General features: G+C 41.1%; 1 protein-coding gene across 1 annotated transcript in view; it reads left to right on the forward strand.

Moving 5' to 3' along the window:
- LOC311140570 (2-oxoisovalerate dehydrogenase subunit beta, mitochondrial-like) overlaps positions 1 to 22,224 on the forward strand; it is a 100,157-nt gene that overhangs the window by 22,923 nt on the left and 55,010 nt on the right. The window contains exons 6-8 of the mRNA XM_084175686.1: positions 449 to 557; positions 13,390 to 13,487; positions 15,107 to 15,217. Coding sequence (XP_084031812.1) covers positions 449 to 557; positions 13,390 to 13,487; positions 15,107 to 15,217 — 318 coding nt within the window. The remainder of the gene's footprint in view (positions 1 to 448; positions 558 to 13,389; positions 13,488 to 15,106; positions 15,218 to 22,224) is intronic.

Consider the following 22,224-nt stretch of genomic DNA (forward strand, 5'->3'; position numbering starts at 1 on the left):
GAATACTTATGTAAATGTAATATTTCAGTTTTTTTATTTAAGAAATTAGCAAAAATGTCTAAAGACCTGTTTTTGCTTAATCATTATGGGGTATTGTGTGTAGATTGACGAGGAAAAAATACTATTTAATACTTTCTGAAAGCACTGTAGAGGATGCCGGCGTCTGCTTTCCACCCAATTGCACATTGTTTGGATCTGGGTTGTTTGTGTGCGTACCAGTTGAATATTATGGTCTGTGTTGGTGCAGATACACCCTATTTGCACTACTAAGTCAAGGCAAGCTGTACTGTTGTCCTGGGTACACTGCCTTAATAGTTGCTGGAACCGTGCTGAAAAAGGACAACGTTATAAGAAAATGTCAGAGCAAGTACGGTTTAGGTTGGCACAATAGTGTGAATGGGTAATATTGTACTATCTATGCATTTACGATGTATTTATTTCACTCCAGGTTGTAATACCCAGAGGTCCGGTCCAGTGTAAGGGACTGCTGCTGTCGTGCATCGCAGATCAGAACCCCTGCATATTCTTCGAGCCCAAGATCCTCTACAGAGCAGCGGGTGAGTGATAGAGCCGATCTGACCCAGGTGATGTGATGTGTGTTTGTAGGCAAGGTGTGTGGTGGTGAAGTGTGTTTACAACAACAAGTCCATACTCAGTTTCCTCAAGCATTCTCAATGGCCTTCTGTCAGCCTTTTCGTCTCCTTGGTGACAGATGGCAAACAAACTATGCCCTGGCCACTTGGCTCTGTACTGAGTGTGAATGAGTTCACCAGATTCAATCGCAAGTGTGAATCAGCTGGTCCAAATGGGCTGTAAACTGCTGACAGCCTCTGGCCTGCCCTGTGTCCTGTCGTCTGGCTGGCGGTCCTCTCTGGCCCTGGCAGGACTGGCTGCATGCTGCCTCGGTTACCTGCCTCAGGCCTACATCGTTTTTTAGGCCTTTAGAGCAGGGATAGACAGCCTTCACAACTGGACGGCCTCTTATTATCCCTCTCAACAAAGCCTATAATTTCCACACATTGCTAGCTTTGGGTGATGAGTCAAATAAATGAAGTTGTGAGATACTCAAGCTGACCATTGAGACTGTTTTGATTAAGGCATTAGAAAGTGATCGTGCCCAGAACATTATTTTTCTTCTCAGGTATTAAAACCACTCGGTCCAAACAAGTCTTTCCCTCCGTCTCTTCTGGGACTGCGTTAAGCTGTGTTTAATCAAATCTCCCCTTACCATACAGGGCTCGACAAACAGGGCTGCCCGCTGGCCCGGGAAGGTTTTGGAGACCGTCCGGGCCAGTCAATCATCTATTGTAGAAATGCTATTTTCAATCTATATAATTGATGAAAAAACAGACAAATTCCCGAAGCTGTTAGTTAATTATGTAGATTATTTATGAGACACACGCACACACAGCCTAGGGGAATAATCTGTCGGGTAGTAAGAGCATGCAGCTCTCAACTGGTAGACGCGTGGAGCAGCTCACAGAATTTAATACGGCAGGACAGCCTGTGTAACTGACACTTTTCTCCATCATGGCATGCGCCACAGACAGACAGACAGACAGACAGACAGACAGACAGACAGACAGACAGAGAGACACAGACAGAGACACAGACAGAGACACAGACACACACAGACAGAGACACAGACACACACAGACAGAGACACAGACAAACCGGTTCCATGATGAAGCTCCACCAGAAATGAATATTATAAAAGATTTCCCTGCACTTAGCCTCTGCCCAGGCTTTCATCAATATTATCTTTCGTCATGATTCGTCTAGTTGTAGCATGTGATTTCGCGCTATAGCCCAACAGTGGTTTTAGCTGAGTTTTTGTTATCCATTAATAAAAACAAAATTTGGGGGGGGGGGACAATAGGGGGCAATACCATCGAATATCATGTACATAGTCACGATAGGACAAAGGTTGACATCGCCCAACCCTAGATTACGTAACAAAGTAAACAGAGAGAGGCAACATACAATAGGCAGTAGTTATACTACTAACTATGAAGAACATTATAAACTGGGTGGTTCGAGCCCTGAATGCTGATTGGCTGAAAGCCTTGGTATATCAGACCGTATACCACGGGTTTGACAAAACATTGATTCTTACTGTTCTAATTACGTTGGTAACCAGTTTATAATAGCAATACGGCACCTCTGGGGATTGTGGTATATGGCCATAATACCACAGCTAAGGGCTGTATCCTAAGAACAACACTTAGCCGTGGTATATTGGCCATATACCACACCCCCTCGTGCCTTATTGCTTAAATATACACATGTCACACAACTCACTTGGTGCACGCACACCATCCCACAAGTCCACAGCAATATGGAGGAGTCCAGTTGTGTTGGGCAGGGCAGAGGTGTAGGAGCTTGCTCCTCTCTCTGCAATTTCTTGAAGGAGACTGAGTAGTGTGAGACCTGGAGAGTCAGAAGGGTGTCCGGCCCCCTAGCATTCTGCTAAATGCGGAGAGGTATGCTGTCATCAATGTGCAGTTTACTTAGCATGAGTGTATGCTTCCAAATTGTAGAATATAGGATATGTGGCAGTGTTGACTCATTTTGCACCTCTGCCATTTCTATGCAAGTCTGAAGTGTATTATTGGCTCTAGTGCAGGGGTTTTTCCTTGAGCGGATGGTCGGAGGGCGGGAACATAGTTGTAAATAATGTGTGCACTGCACATTGTCTGCAAGAATCCCAAACAGATATAGTATTTAACAAAAACAGAATCATTTCAAACCTTGATTACATTGGGATACGATCACAAATGCCTCTCTATTTATGTGTGGGAATACTAGTGAACTTCCTAAATTAAAATAACTTTTTGCTGATTTCCTGGTGATTTTTACAGTCTTTATGTCCAAAGACAAATATTGTATTTTTGCTCAGAGTACTTGGGGGGCCAAATAAAATCACCCACGTGCCGAATCTGGCCTGCGGGCAGCCTATTGGGGAACCCAGCACTAGTCTGACAGTAATATGGTGAGGTGAACTGTTAGACACAGTAATATGGTTTAACAAACAAGTTGAATTCCGCCTCTTTAGGACCTGCAAGGATATGATGTTTCAGTTTTGCTGTGTTCTTGGCACAGAAAAGCAGTTGCCATATTATTTTTCCACTCCTTATCTTTATTTTGGATGTCAAATTGTGTTTGATGCTTCTCAGGAAGTCAAGAGGAGCCTTTTGTTCCTACTGCAGAGTAAAAATTATATTAGTCATGACACTTACTTCTCTCAAAATGTGAATGAAATAACACCTCAGTTATATATCCCACAACAAAACCCTAAATCTTTCTTTCTGTGAGGTTTGTTGTTGCATTTTCAGATGGACTAAACCCAGTTACTTGGAAGTACAGTGGGGTTTGCTGGTCCAAATTGTGTACAGTGTCTATGACTCAGTGAGACTTAATGAAACCATGTCAGAGAGGGAGAGATTGTGTGTCTCTGTGGGGAGAAGGACACAGTCAGACACTTGTCTGACTAAAATAGTTCCATGGTATTACATTTACATTTTTATATTTAGCAGACACTCTTATCCAGAGCGACTTACAGTTAGTGAGTGCATACATTATTATTTTTTCATACTGGCCCCCCGTGGGAATCGAACCCACAACCCAGGCGTTGCAAACACCATGCTCTACCAATTGAGCTACATCCCTAATGGATATTTCTCGTCTATCCTCTTCTCAAAATATCTCGTAGGTATGTTTCCCATAGCGAAATGACTAAATATTGTTCCTTTCCCCAACTCGGTGGCTACAATCGCTTGTCTGTCCCACAGGGCTCTCAGAACTGGCAGCAGTTAGGGAATTACTTTAATTTCTGAAAAGAGCAGAAAGCACTACCTCTCGTGCGGGGTCCTAATCCCTCTGAGCAATGCTTGTTTGGATGATGAGGTCATGTAATGTTTTTAATTGAAGCAGTCCATTTCGTTTCTTACCAGCCAGAGGGGATGGAACCACAAGCACTGGCTTCATCAGGACCGTAGTTAAATATAGGCTAGTTAGTGACAGAGATTCCCCCTATTAAGATTATATTTTTTATGAAGACTGTTATACATCACCATTGTCACGTGAGCTTATGATCTCTAAGCTGGATGTTGAGTGTACTTCCTTTAAGTGAATTGGGGACTTGATTCTGAAAAAGGCAATCACTGCCTGACATGGGTCTTCTTGAGTAAGATCAGTCATTACTAAATGACTGCTGTGTCACGGTCTGAAACGGGAAAGCTCTGTACAGCAGAGAAGGTTGATTTTAAATTCCACTAAATAAAGATCCCTGAAGCCAGTCACCAGCAGTTCACTGGTTTGTTCGTTGGTGGTAGGTGTGGGATTTTACTTGTTGCGGCTTTCTGTGTAAGGTTAACTTAGTAGATTTAGGAAAAACCTACGAATTTCAGTTTACTGTATGTTTACTTATTATAAGTATCTCAAGATGTTCCGAGAGGGAAATAATTTGAAATTCCATCATTGGAGTTGGTATTTTGAAAGAGTGCATTTTCTTTTCCCAATTCCACATTTTTCTGAATCACCCTGATGATTAGATTACTTGCTCTGAGAGATACTGATTAACCAAAATAAACACCCTCTCATCCCTGACATCACTTAAATCTGGAAGCCATTTAATTGTAAATAAATGTCCCATGTGGCCTATAGGTGATTCTATCACACCCCATTCAGTCCATGATTAATTTGAACCATGTACCAGCACACACTTCAGGATTGGGTTGTAAAAAAAAGGCTTGCCAGAGGTAGCTCTTTCGACTCGTTTGAAATTGCTGAAGAAACTTGAAGTCGGCAGCCTGTTTCTTAACCTCTAGAGGGGGAATGTGTGGAAGTCATCCAGACTGTTCCGGGAAGCGTAGAGTGGAGTCGCAAACCGTAATGTCTCCCGTGAGTATCAATAGTACGCCCAATGACATTTGCAGTTCATGTGTTACCATGCAAGAGACCTTTAAAGAGCACAGGTCTCCCCAATAAACCCCCACACACACCTTCTATTTTATCTTGCTCGTCAGGGTCAAAGCTGTGTATGATGAGCACCAAAGACATGTGTAATGTTGTTACCACATAACTACATGATAGGCTATGTTTTTTTTTTCTTTTTTTTTTTTTTTTTGGGGGATGGATCAGCTTAATATTGCAGATAGATTGCATCTTCTATCAATGTAATTGTCTGCATCACTTCCAATCCCCCATGTTTATTTTTATTTTTTATATATATATTCCCCTTTATTACTTTTCAACCCCACCATCCTTTCCCTACTTGGAGTAAATTAGTGAACAACAACGCCCAGGCCTCTACTTCCGGTCTATACTTACTATCTACACCTTATGGACAGAGTTAATTTTACAATAATTCTATATCTATATATATATATATATATATATACAGTGGGGAAAAAAAGTATTTAGTCAGCCACCAATTGTGCAAGTTCTCCCACTTAAAAAGATGAGAGAGGCCTGTAATTTTCATCATAGGTACACGTCAAATATGAGAGACAAATTGAGGAAAAAAATTCCAGAAAATCACATTGTAGGATTTTTAAGGAATTTATTTGCAAATTATGGTGGAAAATAAGTATTTGGTCACCTACAAACAAGCAAGATTTCTGGCTCTCACAGACCTGTAACTTCTTCTTTAAGAGGCTCCTCTGTCCTCCACTCGTTACCTGTATTAATGGCACCTGTTTGAACTTGTTATCAGTATAAAAGACACCTGTCCACAACCTCAAACAGTCACACTCCAAACTCCACTATGGCCAAGACCAAAGAGCTGTCAAAGGACACCAGAAACAAAATTGTAGACCTGCACCAGGCTGGGAAGACTGAATCTGCAATAGGTAAGCAGCTTGGTTTGAAGAAATCAACTGTGGGAGCAATTATTAGGAAATGGAAGGCATACAAGACCACTGATAATCTCCCTCGATCTGGGGCTCCACGCAAGATCTCACCCCGTGGGGTCAAAATGATCACAAGACCGGTGAGCAAAAATCCCAGAACCACACGGGGGGACCTAGTGAATGACCTGCAGAGAGCTGGGACCAAAGTAACAAAGCCTACCATCAGTAACACACTACGCCGCCAGGGACTTAAATCCTGCAGTGCCAGACGTGTCCCCCTGCTTAAGCCAGTACATGTCCAGGCCCGTGCTAGAGTGCATTTGGATGATCCAGAAGAGGATTGGGAGAATGTCATATGGTCAGATGAAACCAAAATAGAACTTTTTGGTAAAAACTCAACTCGTCGTGTTTGGAGGACAAAGAATGCTGAGTTGCATCCAAAGAACACCATACCTACTGTGAAGCATGGGGGTGGAAACATCATGCTTTGGGGCTGTTTTTCTGCAAAGGGACCAGGACGACTGATCCATGTAAAGGAAAGAATGAATGGGGCCATGTATCGTGAGATTTTGAGTGAAAACCTCCTTCCATCAGCAAGGGCATTGAAGATGAAACGTGGCTGGGTCTTTCAGTATGACAATGATCCCAAACACACCGCCCGGGCAACGAAGGAGTGGCTTCGTAAGAAGCATTTCAAGGTCCTGGAATGGCCTAGCCAGTCTCCAGATCTCAACCCCATAGAAAATCTTTGGAGGGAGTTGAAAGTCTGTGTTGCACAGCGACAGCCCCAAAACATCACGCTCTAGAGGAGATCTGCATGGAGAAAGGGCCAAAATACCGTGTGTGAAAACCTTGTGAAGACTTACAGAAAACGTTTGACCTGTGTCATTGCCAACAAAGGGTATATAACAAAGTATTGAGAAACTTTTGTTATTGACCAAATACTTATTTTCTACCATAATTTGCAAATAAATTCATAAAAAATCCTACAATGTGATTTTCTGGATTTTTTTCCATCATTTTGTCTGTCATAGTTGACGTGTACCTATGATGAAAATTACAGGCCTCTCTCATCTTTTTAAGTGGGAGAACATTCACAATTGGTGGCTGACTAAATACTTTTTTTCCCCACTGTATGTATATATATATATATATATATATATTTATTTTTTTGCTCCTGAACTTCTTCTACTCTCAACCTCTCCGATCATTTTCATGATGTCCATCCGGTTTGCTTCTAAATGCCATATCTTTCTAACTGTGCTCTTTCCCAAAAGCTCCCAACATACAACCTATATACTTATTATGGACACAGTATGCTTACATTATTAGCTATCTTTGTTATTATTTGTTGTTATTTGTTATTAGTCCCATCCTTCAACTCTATTCAATACCTCCCATCTATCTCTTAACACCATCCATATAGGATTTCTATTTGCCATATATATTTCAACCGTACTGTGATGTTTTACAAAAGTTCTGAACCTTTCTATTCTCATTGCTTCTACAGATTGTGAATTAAAAATAAACATTTTTGCTAAAAGTATTATTATATTATTGATTGATTGACTATGACTTTTCAGATCACCCAGTAATGCTATCTGCAAGGTTAGTTCCAGGTAAATATTGCAATCCTTTAGCCATTCCTGGACCTGTGTCCAAAAACAAGCTACAAATGGACAGAACCAAAACAAATGATCTAATGATTCTATCTCTTCACAGCAAAATCTGCAGAGCTGGGAAGATTGTATCCCCCATATAAATAACATTCTATTGGTAGCAAGAATTTTATATAATAATTTAAATTGAAAGATTCTAATTTTTGAATCCGGTGTCGTTTTGCGTGTCAGTTCATAAACACTATGCCATGGGATCGGTACGTCAAAGATCTCTTCCCAACTATTTTGCAATCTATATGGGACGGCTGTCAATCCTTTGGTCCTTAAGTGAAACTGATATACTTTTTTATTTATCACAGTTTTCCTTAACCAATTATGTTCTTTAATGCAAGGCCGACAGACAAGTTCCTTACTTTCTCCCCCTTCAACTTTCCTCTTCCACTTTTGCGGTAAGGCTGCAATTATTTGGTTGTAATTTTGGGTAGAGCAGACATTTCCATATGTTTTTGTTAGCTGCATGTGCGACATAACTCCACCAGTCCTACCGATGATATCATTTACGAAGATTATACCTTTTTTAAACATTCTGTCAAAAAATAAAGGTTTTTTGTCAATTAGTATATTTGAATTTAACCACAATATTTGTTGCATTATTTGTTCTGTCGTTTCTGGAGGATTAAATTGAAATTGCAACCAACTTTCTATGGCTTGTTTTAGAAATAGTGACATTTGGGAGATTATTTCCTTTTCAAATAACTGAAAGTGAGAGGTTGTAATCTGAATAAAGGGAAAAGGGCCTTTCTTGAACAGTGGGTGAGACAATCGTACTAATTTGCTTGAGAACCAGTTCGGATTTAAGTATAACTTTTGGATGACTGAAGATTTTAGTGATAGGTCTAATGCTTTAATATTTAATAATTTCTGTCCTCCGAATTCATATTCATTATATAAATATGCTCTTTTAATTTTGTCTGGCTTGCCGTTCCAAATAAAATTGAATATTTTTTTCTCATATAATTTAAAAAACTGTTTGCTAGGCGTAGGCAAGACCATAAGCAAATAGGTAAACTGGGATAATACTAAAGAGTTAATCAGGGTGATTTTTCCACAAATTGACAGGTATTTTCCTTTCCATGGTAGTAAGATCTTATCTATTTTTGCTAACTTTCTATTAAAATGTATTGAAGTGAGATCATTTATTTCCTTTGGGATATGTATTCCGAGTATATCTACATCACCATCAGACCATTTTATTGGTAAACTACATGGTAATGTAAAAATTGTATTTTTTAGTGATCCAATACGTAATATAGTACATTTGTCATAATTTGGTTTTAATCCAGAGAGGTTAGAAAATGTATCTAGATCCTCTATGAGGCTGTGGAGGGATTCTAGTTGTGGATCTAAAAGAAAACATGAATCATCTGCGTACAATGACACCTTTGTTTTTAAGCCCTGTATTTCTAATCCTCTGATATTATTATTGGATCTGATTTTAATAGCTAACATCTCAATGGCCACAATAAATAGATATGCCGATAGTGGACAACCTTGTTTCACTCCTCTTGACAGTTTAAAACTTTCTGAGAAATAGCCATTACTTACTATTTTACACCTAGGGTTACTATACAGTGGGGAAAAAAAGTATTTAGTCAGCCACCAATTGTGCAAGTTCTCCCACTTAAAAAGATGAGAGAGGCCTGTAATTTTCATCATAGGTACACGTCAACTATGACAGACAAAATGAGAAAAAAAAATCCAGAAAATCACATTGTAGGATTTTTAATGAATTTATTTGCAAATTATGGTGGAAAATAAGTATTTGGTCAATAACAAAAGTTTCTCAATACTTTGTTATATACCCTTTGTTGGCAATGACACAGGTCAAACGTTTTCTGTAAGTCTTCACAAGGTTTTCACACACTGTTGCTGGTATTTTGGCCCATTCCTCCATGCAGATCTCCTCTAGAGCAGTGATGTTTTGGGGCTGTCGCTGGGCAACACGGACTTTCAACTCCCTCCAAAGATTTTCTATGGGGTTGAGATCTGGAGACTGGCTAAGCCACTCCAGGACCTTGAAATGCTTCTTACGAAGCCACTCCTTCATTGCCCGGGCAGTGTGTTTGGGATCATTGTCATGCTGAAAGACCTAGCCACGTTTCATCTTCAATGCCCTTGCTGATGGAAGGAGGTTTTCACTCAAAATCTCACGATACATGGCCCCATTCATTCTTTCCTTTACACGGATCAGTCGTCCTGGTCCCTTTGCAGAAAAACAGCCCCAAAGCATGATGTTTCCACCCCCATGCTTCACAGTAGGTATGGTGTTCTTTGGATGCAACTCAGCATTCTTTGTCCTCCAAACACGACGAGTTGAGTTTTTACCAAAAAGTTATATTTTGGTTTCATCTGACCATATGACATTCTCCCAATCCTCTTCTGGATCATCCAAATGCACTCTAGCAAACTTCAGACGGGCCTGGACAGGTACTGGCTTAAGCAGAGGGACACGTCTTGCACTGCAGGATTTGAGTCCCTGGCGGCGTAGTGTGTTACTGATGGTAGGCTTTGTTACTTTGGTCCCAGCTCTCTGCAGGTCATTCACTAGGTCCCCCCGTGTGGTTCTGGGATTTTTGCTCACCATTCTTGTGATCATTTTGACCCCACGGGGTGAGATCTTGCGTGGAGCCCCAGATCGAGGGAGATTATCAGTGGTCTTGTATGTCTTCCATTTCCTAATAATTGCTCCCACAGTTGATTTCTTCAAACCAAGCTGCTTACCTATTGCAGATTCAGTCTTACCAGCCTGGTGCAGGTCTACAATTTTGTTTCTGGTGTCCTTTGACAGCTCTTTGGTCTTGGCCATAGTGGAGTTTGGAGTGTGACTGTTTGAGGTTGTGGACAGGTGTCTTTTATACTGATAACAAGTTCAAACAGGTGCCATTAATACAGGTAACGAGTGGAGGACAGAGGAGCCTCTTAAAGAAGAAGTTACAGGTCTGTGAGAGCCAGAAATCTTGCTTGTTTGTAGGTGACCAAATACTTATTTTCCACCATAATTTGCAAATAAATTAATTAAAAATCCTACAATGTGATTTTCTGGATTTATTTTTCTCATTTTGTCTGTCATAGTTGACGTGTACCTATGATGAAAATTACAGGCCTCTCTCATCTTTTTAAGTGGGAGAACTTGCACAATTGGTGGCTGACTAAATACTTTTTTTCCCCACTGTACATGATTTTGACCCATTTTATAAGAGATTCTCCAAAATTGAAATGCTCCAGGCATTTATATATAAATTCCAGTCGAACTTTATCAAATGCCTTTTCGAAGTCTGCTATGAATAGCAGGCCTGGTTTCCCATATTTTCCATAGTGTTCTATTGTTTCCAATACTTGCCTTATATTATCTCCAATGTATCTTCCATGTAAAAAACCTGTCTGATTAGAATGAATAATATCCGACAATACCTTTTTAATTCTATGCGCTATACATTTTGCTAGGATTTTTGCATCACAACACTGAAGTGTAAGTGGCCTCCAATTTTGTAAATGGACTGGATCTTTATATGTTCCACTTGTATCCTGTTTCAGTAATAATGAGATCAGACCTTCTTCTTGAGTGTCAGATAATCTACCATTTACATAGGAGTGGTTAAAACATGCTAATAACGGTCCTCTTAGTATATCAAAAAAGGTTTGGTATACCTCGATTGGTATGCCATCCAACCCTGGAGTTTTCCCGGACTTAAAGTCTTTAATTGCATCCAGAAGTTCCTCCTCTGTAATTTCACCTTCACATGAGTCTTTCTGTGTGGCTGTTAATTTGACATTATCAATAGAAAAAAAATCTCTACAATTAGCTTCAGTTAGAGGAGATGGAGGCGACTGAAAAGAAAACATATGCTTAAAATACTTTGTTTCTTCCTTCAAAATATCATTAGGTGAATTATGGGTGACTCCGTCAATTGTAACCAGTTTCATTAAGTTCTTTTTGGTAGCATTCCTATGTTGAAGATTAAAAAAGAATTTTGTGCATTTTTCCCCATATTCCATCCAGTTTGCTTTATTTTTATAATATATTACACTTGATCTTTCTTGAATAAGTTTTTCCATTTCTTTTTGTTTTTCCTCTAATTTATTCTGAGCCTCTATGTTACAGTTTTTATTGCCATCTATCTGTTCTGTTAGACTTTCTATTTCCTTTCTTAGTATAAACTCTTTTGACCTAAATTGCTTTTGTTTTCGAGATGAGTACTGAATTGCATGGCCTCTAAAGGCACATTTAAAGGTGTCCCATACAATAAGGGGATTCGCTGTACCTATGTTATGTTGGAAAAAGTCAGTTATAAATTCCTTTGTTCTAATTATAAATAAATTATCATCTAATAGGCTTTGATTAAATTTCCAATATCCTCGCCCACGTGGAAATTCAGTCAGAGTAATGTATATGCCTATTATATGATGGTCCGACCGCATTCTGCCCCTATCAACACTTTTTTTACTTTTGGTGCCAACGAGAATGAGATAAGAAAGAAGTCAAGACGACTAGCTTGATTCAGTCTCCGCCATGTATATCTCACTAGATCAGCATATTTAAGCCTCCATATATCTACTAGTTCTAATGTATCCATGACATTCACAATTTCCTTAAGAGCATGTGGGTGATTGTTTGTGGTGTGATTTCCTTTTCGGTCCATTGAGCTATTTAAAACGGTATTATAATCCCCCACCATAATAATATTGTCTTGAGTTGCTTGCAGGCTTGATAATTTATTATATATATTGTCAAAGAATTGTGGATCATCATTATTTGGTCCGTAAAGGTTAATGAGCCATATCTGTTTATGGTCCAATACCATATTTAAAATAATCCATCTACCTTGCGTATCTATTTGGACAATTTGCACATTCGGATCGAAATTACTATTAATTAATATCATCACCCCTTTTGAAGTTCTTTGCCCATGGGAGAAGAAGGCTAGGCTATGTTGGTTCCTTAGGTTTTTTGCTACCAAGTGTTTGTTATGAAGTCCAAGATTACTACAAATAGGGTGTCAAAGGGTTAGTCTCTTTGGAAAAGGATCCAAGAGAAAGTCTGATTAATTAATATAATGTCCCTTTGAACTATATCCCATCCCGCAAATGTTTTGTTGACCACATTGATCAGGGTAACTGGCCTATAGTTGGCACTAGATATTGTTAGTGCATAGATTTATCTTATTATTATAATAATAATAATAATAATAATAATAATAATAATAATAATAATAATATATTTCATTCAGCAGACGCTGTAATCGAAATCGACTTAGTCACGCGTGCATACATTTTACTTATTGGTGGTCCCGGGAATCAAACCCACTATCCTGGCGTCGCAAGTGTCATGCTCTACCAACTGAGCTACAGAGGCCCATAGAGAGGCGCACACAAGGCTCCACGTGATTGATGAGGTCTGGAAAAAGTATCTCAAATGGGCCAGAGACTTTGTTCCTGACTGGAAGCACAGATTGAAGGCTTTCATTTATGAGTGTGCCGGTCATTTCCGTGCTTGTCATCCTTACTTGACAGAGCAAACACAGTTTGCCATAACAGAATGATTAATGTGTGTTCGGGATTGACCCCCAATTATATTCATGGTGTGTGTGTAGTACTGTAGTTGCATATGTGCACCGGGTCATGTTGGCCGTACTGATAAAATACTTGGGCTCTTTCTAAATTGTCCCCCCCAGAAACCTCTCCTTCACTGCACTGATCTGCAAGAACTGACCGGGTGAAAGCCAGCCTAATTCCATAGGGTTTTCACCTGTCAAGTATTTTACAATCAGTGCAGATGAAGGGGAGGAGATGAGGAGAGGACAGGTTTTGAAACAATTGCGATAGAGGTCGTGTTTGCTTTTTCTTTGTGTGTTTTGCAGTGGAGCAGGTCCCTACAGAGGCCTACACCATCCCACTGTCGCAGGCCGAGATTATACAGGAAGGAAGTGACGTCACTCTGGTCGCGTGGGGAACACAGGTGAGACGTGAAAGAAGGAGCCATGGGTTGATTCTACATACTCGAGCCATAGAGGAGATGGAGCTATATATCCATCTATGACTGTGCATGAGTCATGACCTTAGCCGGAAGTCATTGTTTATGGCATGGTATGTAGGCGGGCAGAGTAGGGACATCCGCGTTACATCTTGGCTCTTTGACATTTAAGCCGGCAGGGACGAGCCATGGATTATCTCCTAGCTCCATCACAAGCCCACGCCTCTCAACAGGGGGTTTCCCACCAGGGGTTGGTGGTTTATCGTATCTACACTGACGTCTCCGTTGGACCGACGCTGCTCCACAGTGTTAACAGTCCACGTCAACACAAGGCCTTCCATTGTCTTCAACTCCTATCCCCCTGATTTATTTTCCTCAGGAGAGGATTATGGTCTATGTAGCTCTCTTGGTGTCGTCGCCCCTCACAAAGATTCTGCTAGCCCACTTAACAGGCTTAATCCACCCAGAGAAAGAGACTAATGTAGGTACAGCTGAAGAGCAGAAGGGGTCTAAGCCTGAGGGTGTGTGTGTAGTACGGAATGACGGGGAAATCAACTCTATCAAAGCCATCATTTTGTAAAGATGAAAAATCCACCCGTTGTTGAAATCGGGGCTTCTTTTTAAAATGCCACTCCTTTCCCCACCCCATTACTCCGGTAATCCATCAGCCCTCCATGGACGAGTGAATAGAAAACAACTCCCAGTGAGTGGAACAGTCGGAACCGCGCCTGGAACCTGCCGTGAAGGCCTGTTAATGAGCGAAACAGAGCGGTTCATTTTGCTAGTGCTGAAAATCCCTACTGTTATATTGTAAGGTTTTATTGCGCACTCTAAACCTGTTTATACTGTCTCTTGACAGAAGTACTAGGCTATATCATTGCTTCAGCAATATTCAGTATTTTTATTTTATTTTTTATTATTTATTTATTTTGTCATTTAGCAGACGCTCTTATCCAGAGCGACTTACAGGAGCAATTAGGGTTAAGTGCCTTGCTCAAGGGCACATCGACAGATTTTACACCTAGTCGGCTCGGGGATTAGAACCAGCGACCTTTCGGTTACTGGCACAACGCTCTTACCCACTAAGCTACCTGCCGCAAGGTTGACTAACGCCAGAATAGTTATCTTTTTAAATGCCTTTTGTAGACTTGTCTAAATGGACTGGAAGCCTATAGATTGGTGTTCCTTATTTATCAATTGGCTATCTGATTATGACTCATGGCTATCACTCAAGACCCACACATTAATAGATTTTATTCATCAACCCTCACACACATTCATAGACACACTCAAAGCCTTGCTGCACAGCTTGGGGATAATAACAATGTAGCCAGTATGTCCTGCTGTTAGATTCCCGATTTATTCACAGGCACAGCAGTCATTTATCTGGAAACAGAAAGCTTTGTAATCTGCCAATTAACATGGAGTCTATCCAAGCAACTTTCTCCATTAGTCCAAACTGACTTGAACGTTAATAAGGGGTGCTGTGTATTGCTTTTCAGTGGATTCTAAAAGGGGTTCTTGATGTTATTATAAAGTGTTCTAATATCCATTGTGGATTAGAATGGAATACACTGTCTTGATCTCTGACTCCTGCCTTGCAGATCCATGTGCTGAGGGAAGTGGCCAACATGGCTCAGGAGAAACTGGGTGTGTCCTGTGAACTCATAGATCTGCAGACCATCTTGCCTTGGGACACTGAGACCGTTTGCAAGGTAAGACGCACACTAGGGTATATCATTTGTACACAGACACTCTCTCACACACACACAAACACACTTACTAGTTACCTGTCGAAAAAAATGTAATCAGTAATGTAACTTTTTGATTACCCAAACTCATCTGATTACTTTCAGTTACTTTTAGATTACTTTCCCCTTAAGGCATTAGAAGACAAAAATGAATTACCAATTGATCTATTGCAGGATAAATCAATGTTAGAGTTTACATAGTTGGCCATAAATGGATGTTGCATTTTACTTTATGGGTTGGTTCTGTAGGCTTCTTCTAACCCACTACTACAGATAATAATGTGATTATTTCCAGTCATTCCAATTAATGTAATACACCTTGATCTTCAAGAATAGGACTTGGAAATGTAGATTAGTCAAAATGTTTTACCCAAAAACTAACTGTTATTTGTGATTTTGTTGTCATGAAGGACTGATTTGGGCTCATTGCTTCGTGTTGAAAAAAAAATGCTGCTGTCATGGAATGGCATGCTTTGAGTACTACAGAAAAGTGCTATTTGCAAATGAAAAATCAATGCTGTATGCTGCATTTGCTATAGGCCTGTTTACGTTTTTGTTGGTGACACTTTGATATCTCAATAATTTGCAGCTGTTTAAGTCTATCAAAAGTGTGCGAGTTTGAGCATGTGTCTGTTAGGCCTATGCTAGCAGATACCCATAGACGTCCAATCATTGCACTAACGCTAGTTAGCATTGGCTCGCGAAACTACCTCTAACTTCCTTAATACTGGACACAGAGACATACAAATAGTTTGTCTGACTCTGGGTAAGTAGATGCAGTGGCTTGCGAAAGTATTCACCCCCCTTGGCATTTGTCCTATTTTGTTGCCTTACAACCTGGAATTAAAATTGATTTTTTGGTGGGTTGTATCATTTGTTTTACACAGCATCCTTACCACTTTGAAGATGCAAAATATTTTTTTTTGTGAAACAAACAAGAAATAAGACAAAAAAACAGAACCTTGAGCGTGCATAACTATTCACCCCCCCCAAAGTCAATACTTTGTAGAGCCACCTTTTGCTGCAATTACAGCTGCAAGTCTCTTGGGGTATGTGTCTATAAGCTTGGCACATCTAGCCACTGGGTTTTTTGCCCATTCTTCAAGGCAAAACTGCTCCAGCTCCTTCAAGTTGGATGGGTTCCGCTGGTGTACAGCTATCTTTTAGTCATACACAGATTCTCAATTGGATTGAGGTCTGGGCTTTGACTAGGCCATTCCAATACATTTAAAGCAGTATGCTTAGTGTCATTGTCCCAGTCTCAAATCTCTGGAAGACTGATACAGGTTTCCATGTACAGTGGGGAAAAAAAGTATTTAGTCAGCCACCAATTGTGCAAGTTCTCCCACTTAAAAAGATGAGAGAGGCCTGTAATTTTCATCATAGGTACACGTCAACTATGACAGACAAATTGAGAAAAAAAAATCCAGAAAATCACATTGTAGGATTTTTAATGAATTTATTTGCAAATTATGGTGGAAAATAAGTATTTGGTCACCTACAAACAAGCAAGATTTCTGGCTCTCACAGACCTGTAACTTCTTCTTTAAGAGGCTCCTCTGTCCCCCACTCGTTACCTGTATTAATGGCACCTGTTTGAACTTGTTATCAGTATAAAAGACACATGTCCACAACCTCAAACAGTCACACTACAAACTCCACTATGGCCAAGACCAAAGAGCTGTCAAAGGACACCAGAAACAAAATTGTAAACCTGCACCAGGCTGGGAAGACTGAATCTGCAATAGGTAAGCAGCTTGGTTTGAAGAAATCAACTGTGGGAGCAATTATTAGGAAATGGAAGACATACAAGACCACTGATAATCTCCCTCGATCTGGGGCTCCACGCAAGATCTCACCCGATGGGGTCAAAATTATCACAAGAACGGTGAGCAAAAATCCCAGAACCACACGGGGGGACCTAGTGAATGACCTGCAGAGAGCTGGGACCAAAGTAACAAAGCCTACCATCAGTAACACACTACGCCGCCAGGGACTCAAATCCTGCAGTGCAAGACGTGTCCCCCTGCTTAAGCCAGTACATGTCCAGGCCCGTCTGAAGTTTTCTAGAGTGCATTTGGATGATTCAGAAGAGGATTGGGAGAATGTCATATGGTCAGATGAAACCAAAATATAACTTTTTGGTAAAAACTCAACTCGTCGTGTTTGGAGGACAAAGACTGCTGAGTTGCATCCAAAGAACACCATACCTACTGTGAAGCATGGGGGTGGAAACATCATGCTTTGGGGCTGTTTTTCTGCAAAGGGACCAGGACGACTGATCCGTGTAAAGGAAAGAATGAATGGGGCCATGTATCGTGAGATTTTGAGTGAAAACCTCCTTCCATCAGCAAGGGCATTGAAGATGAAACGTGGCTGGGTCTTTCAGCATGACAATGATCCCAAACACACCGCCCGGGCAACGAAGGAGTGGCTTCGTAAGAAGCATTTCAAGGTCCTGGAGTGGCCTAGCCAGTCTCCAGATCTCAACCCCATAGAAAATCTTTGGAGGGAGTTGAAAGTCTGTGTTGCCCAGTGACAGCCCCAAAACATCACTGCTCTAGAAGAGATCTGCATGGAGGAATGGGCCAAAATACCAGCAACAGTGTGTGAAAACCTTGTGAAGACTTACAGAAAACGTTTGACCTTTGTCATTGCCAACAAAGGGTATATAACAAAGTATTGAGAAACTTTTGTTATTGACCAAATACTTATTTTCCACCATAATTTGCAAATAAATTCATTAAAAATCCTACAATGTGATTTTCTGGATTTTTTTTTCTCATTTTGTCTGTCATAGTTGACGTGTACCTATGATGAAAATTACAGGCCTCTCTCATCTTTTTAAGTGGGAGAACTTGCACAATTGGTGGCTGACTAAATACTTTTTTCCCCACTGTATTTAGCGCCATCCATCATTCCTTCAACTCTGACCAGTTTCACTGTCCCTGCCGATGGACATTCCCACAGCATGATGCTGCCACCACCATGCTTCACTGTGGGGATGGTGTTCTCGGGGTGATGAGAGGTGTTGGGTTTGTGCCAGACATAGTGTTTTCCTTGATGGCCAAAAAGCTAAATTTTAGTCTCATCTGACCAGAGTACCTTCTTCCATATGTTTGGGGAGTCTCCCACATGGCTTTTGGCGAACACCAAATGTGTTCGCTTATTTTTTTCTTTAAGCAATGGCTTTTTTCTGGCCACTCTTCCGTAAAGCCCAGCTCTGTGGAGTGTACGGCTTAAAGTGGTCCTATGGACAGGTACTCCATTCTCTGCTGTGGAGCTTTGCAGCTCCTTCAGGGTTATCTTTGGTCTCTTTGTTGCCGCTCTGATTAATGCCCTCCTTGCCTGGTCCGTGAGTTTTGGTGGGCGGCCCTCTCTTGGCAGATTTGTTGTGGTGCCATATTCCTTCCATTTTTTAATAATGGATTTAATGGTGCTCCGTGGGATGTTCAAAGTTTGGATTTTTTTTTTATAACCAAACCCTGATCTGTACTTCTCCACAACTTTGTCCCTGACCTGTTTGGAGAGATCCTTGGTCTTCATGGTGCCGCTTGCATGGTGGTGCCCCTTGCTTAGTGGTGTTGCAGACTCTGAGACCTTTCAGAACATGTGTGTATATATACTGAGATCATGTGACAGATCATGTGACACTTAGATTTCACACAGGCGGACTTTATTTAACTAATTATGAGACTGAAGGTAATTTGTTGCACCAGATCTTATTTAGGGGCTTCATAGCAAAGGGGGTGTGTGCACACACCACTTTTACATCATTTATTTTTTAGAATTTTTTGAAACAAGTTATTTTTTTCATTTAATTTCACCAATTTGGACTATTTTGTGTGTCCATTACTTGAAATCCAAATAAAAATCAATTTGAAATTACAGGTTGTAATGCAACAAAATAAGAAAAACGCCAAAGGGGATGAATACTTTTGCAAGGCACTGTAAAGGGCATCATTGCCAAAATCCTGAGGTGTCCCTTTAAATTAAACTTGTTTTTGACAGTATGGAGCACAATACCACAGAGGAGTATAGAAGGGAGGAACTCCCTCAAACGTCAAATCAAATGTTATTTGTCACATGGTTTGTAAACAACCTGTGTAGACTAACAGTGAAATGCTTTCTTACAGGCCCTTCCCAACAATGCAGAGAAAAATATAGGAACAATTATAACTCAAGGAATAAATACATAATGAGTAACAACTTGGCTATATAAACAGGGTACCAGTACCGAGTCGATGTGCAGGGGTAAATATGTACATATAGGTAGGGGTAAAGTGACTAGGCAATAGGATAGATAATAAATGCTGGTAGCATCAGCGTATGTGATGAGTCAAAAGAGTTAGTGCAAAGAGGGTCAATGCAGATAGTCTGTGCAGCTATTTGGTTAACTATTTATTAGTCTTATGGCTTGGGGTAGAAGCTGTTTAGGGTCCTGTTGGTTCCAGACTTGGTGCATCGGTACTGGCAACTGCTTGGCATCCGACCGCAAGTCGCTACAGAGGTTAGTGCGTATGACCCAGTACATCACTGGGGCCGAGCTCCCTGCCATCCAGGACCTCTATACCAAGCGGTGTCAGAGGAAGGCACCTGTGTCTTGGGTGGCTGGAGTCTTTGAAAATGTTTAGGGCCTTCTCTGACACAAGCGGTAATGAAGCCAGTCAAGATGCTCTGAATGGTGCAGCTGTACAAAGTTTGTGGTTCTGAGGGCCCATGCCAAATCTTTTAAATTTTTATTCCATAGGCTGGGATCCGCACTATGCAGCTGTTGCAAGAGCGCATTTTTCACAGACTGCCCACTGGTCGCAAAAACAATGATTGATAGGCAGCTTAAACTTCTTCAATTCAACCATTATTGAGTTACACATATACATTTGTGAACAGCCATCCACAACAACCACAATCCGTAAGGCGCAAATGGCTAAATGAGAGGGCAGCAGTGTGATTCACATCAATGCGCTATGTAGATATCAATAATACATAGCCCGTAGGCTACATCACTGCTGTCGTCCTTACCCTTAGGGTTTATTCAAATTGAATAATCTTTGGATGCCGACAGCGGTCGCACCATTGTAAGACATAGTTTGGACTGTAGGCTACAAAATCCTATTCCTGCTCTTTTCCACGATCCATCAAAAAGCATTTGGTGTGTCATCATAGTGGTCTCTGATATATGGTCAGACTTGCTCAGGCAGAACAAACTTCAACTTGAATTTTTGTTGTTGTTGCAAACATCCTTTCGGAATTAAAAATGTATTCCAGAAACAATCATATAAACTCAGCAAAAAAAGAAAAGTCCCTTTTTCAGGACCCTGTCTTTCAAAGATAATTAGTGAAAATCCAAATAACTTCACAGATCTTCATTGTAAAGTGTTTAAACAGTGTTCCCATGCTTGTTCAATGAACCATAAACAATTAATGAACATGCACCTGTGGAACGGTCGTTAAGACACTAACAGCTTACAGACAGTAGGCAATTAAGGTCACAGTTATGAAAACTTAGGACACTAAAGAGGCCTTTCTACTGACTCTGGAAAATGCCAAAAGAAAGATGCCCAGGGTTCCTGCTCATCTGTGTGAACGTGCCTTAGGCATGCTGCAAGGAGGCATGAGGACTGCAGATGTGGCCAGGGCAATAAATTGCAATCTCCGTACTGTGAGACGCCTAAGACAGCGCTACAGGGAGACAAGACGGACAGCTGATCGTCCTCGCAGTGGCAGACCATGTGTAACAACACCAGCACAGGATCGGTACATCCGAACATCACACCTGCGGGACAGGTACAGGATGGCAACAACAACTGCCCAAGTTACACCAGGAACGCACAATCCCTCCATCAGTGCTCAGACTGTCCGCAATAGGCTGAGAGAGGCTGGACTGAGGGCTTGTAGGCCTGTTGTAAGGCAGGTCCTCACCAGACATCACCGGCAACAACGTCGCCTATGGGCGCAAACCCACCGTCGCTGGACTAGACAGGACTGGCAAAAAGTGCTCTTCAATGAAGAGTCACGGTTTTGTCTCACCAGGGGTGATGGTCGGATTCGCGTTTATCGTCGAAGGAATGAGCGTTACACCGAGGCCTGTACTCTGGAGCGGGATCGATTTGGAGGTGGAGGGTCCTTCATGGTCTGTCGCGGTGTGTCACAGCATCATCGGACTGAGTTTGTTGTCATTGCAGGCAATCTCAACGCTATGCGTTACAGGGAAGACATCCTCCTCCCTCATCTGGTACCCTTCCTGCAGGCTCATCCTGTCATGACCCTCCAGCATGACAATGCCAGCAGCCATGCTGCTCGTTTTGTGCGTGATTTCCTGCAAGACAGGAATGTCAGTGTTCTGCCATGGCCAGCGAAGAGCCCAGATCTTAATCCCATTGAGCACGTCTGGGACCTGTTGGATCGGAGGGTGAGGGCTAGGGCCATTCCCCCCAGAAATGTCCGGGAACTTGCAGGTGCCTTGGTGGAAGAGTGGGGTAACATCTCACAGCAAGAACTGGCAAATTTGGTGCAGTCCATGAGGAGGCGATGCACTGCAGTACTTAATGCAGCTGGTGGCCACACCAGATACTGACTGTTACTTTTGATTTTGACCCCCCCTTTGTTCAGGGACACATTATTCAATTTCTGTTAGTCACATGTCTGTGGAACTTGTTCAGTTATGTCTCAGTTGTTGAATCTTGTTATGTTCATACAAATATTTACACATGTTAAGTTTGAAAATAAACGCAGTTGATAGTGAGAGGATGTTTCTTTTTTTGCTGAGTTTAGTTTTTCAAAAGTATCTGTAATCTGATTACAATATTTGAACTGGTAATATTTACAGTTAGTTGTTTTTTTTACTTCCCCAACCCTGCATACACTCTCTCTCTCACACACACACAATACTACTAATCAGCTCCAAATGATTTTAATTTGGGAAATCTGTTCTTAAGTATTTCCACGCATAATCAAATGTAAGCAAGATT

This window comes from Coregonus lavaretus (genome assembly GCF_964263955.1).
Source record: "Coregonus lavaretus genome assembly, chromosome: 13".
Classification (NCBI taxonomy): Eukaryota; Metazoa; Chordata; class Actinopteri; order Salmoniformes; family Salmonidae; genus Coregonus; species Coregonus lavaretus.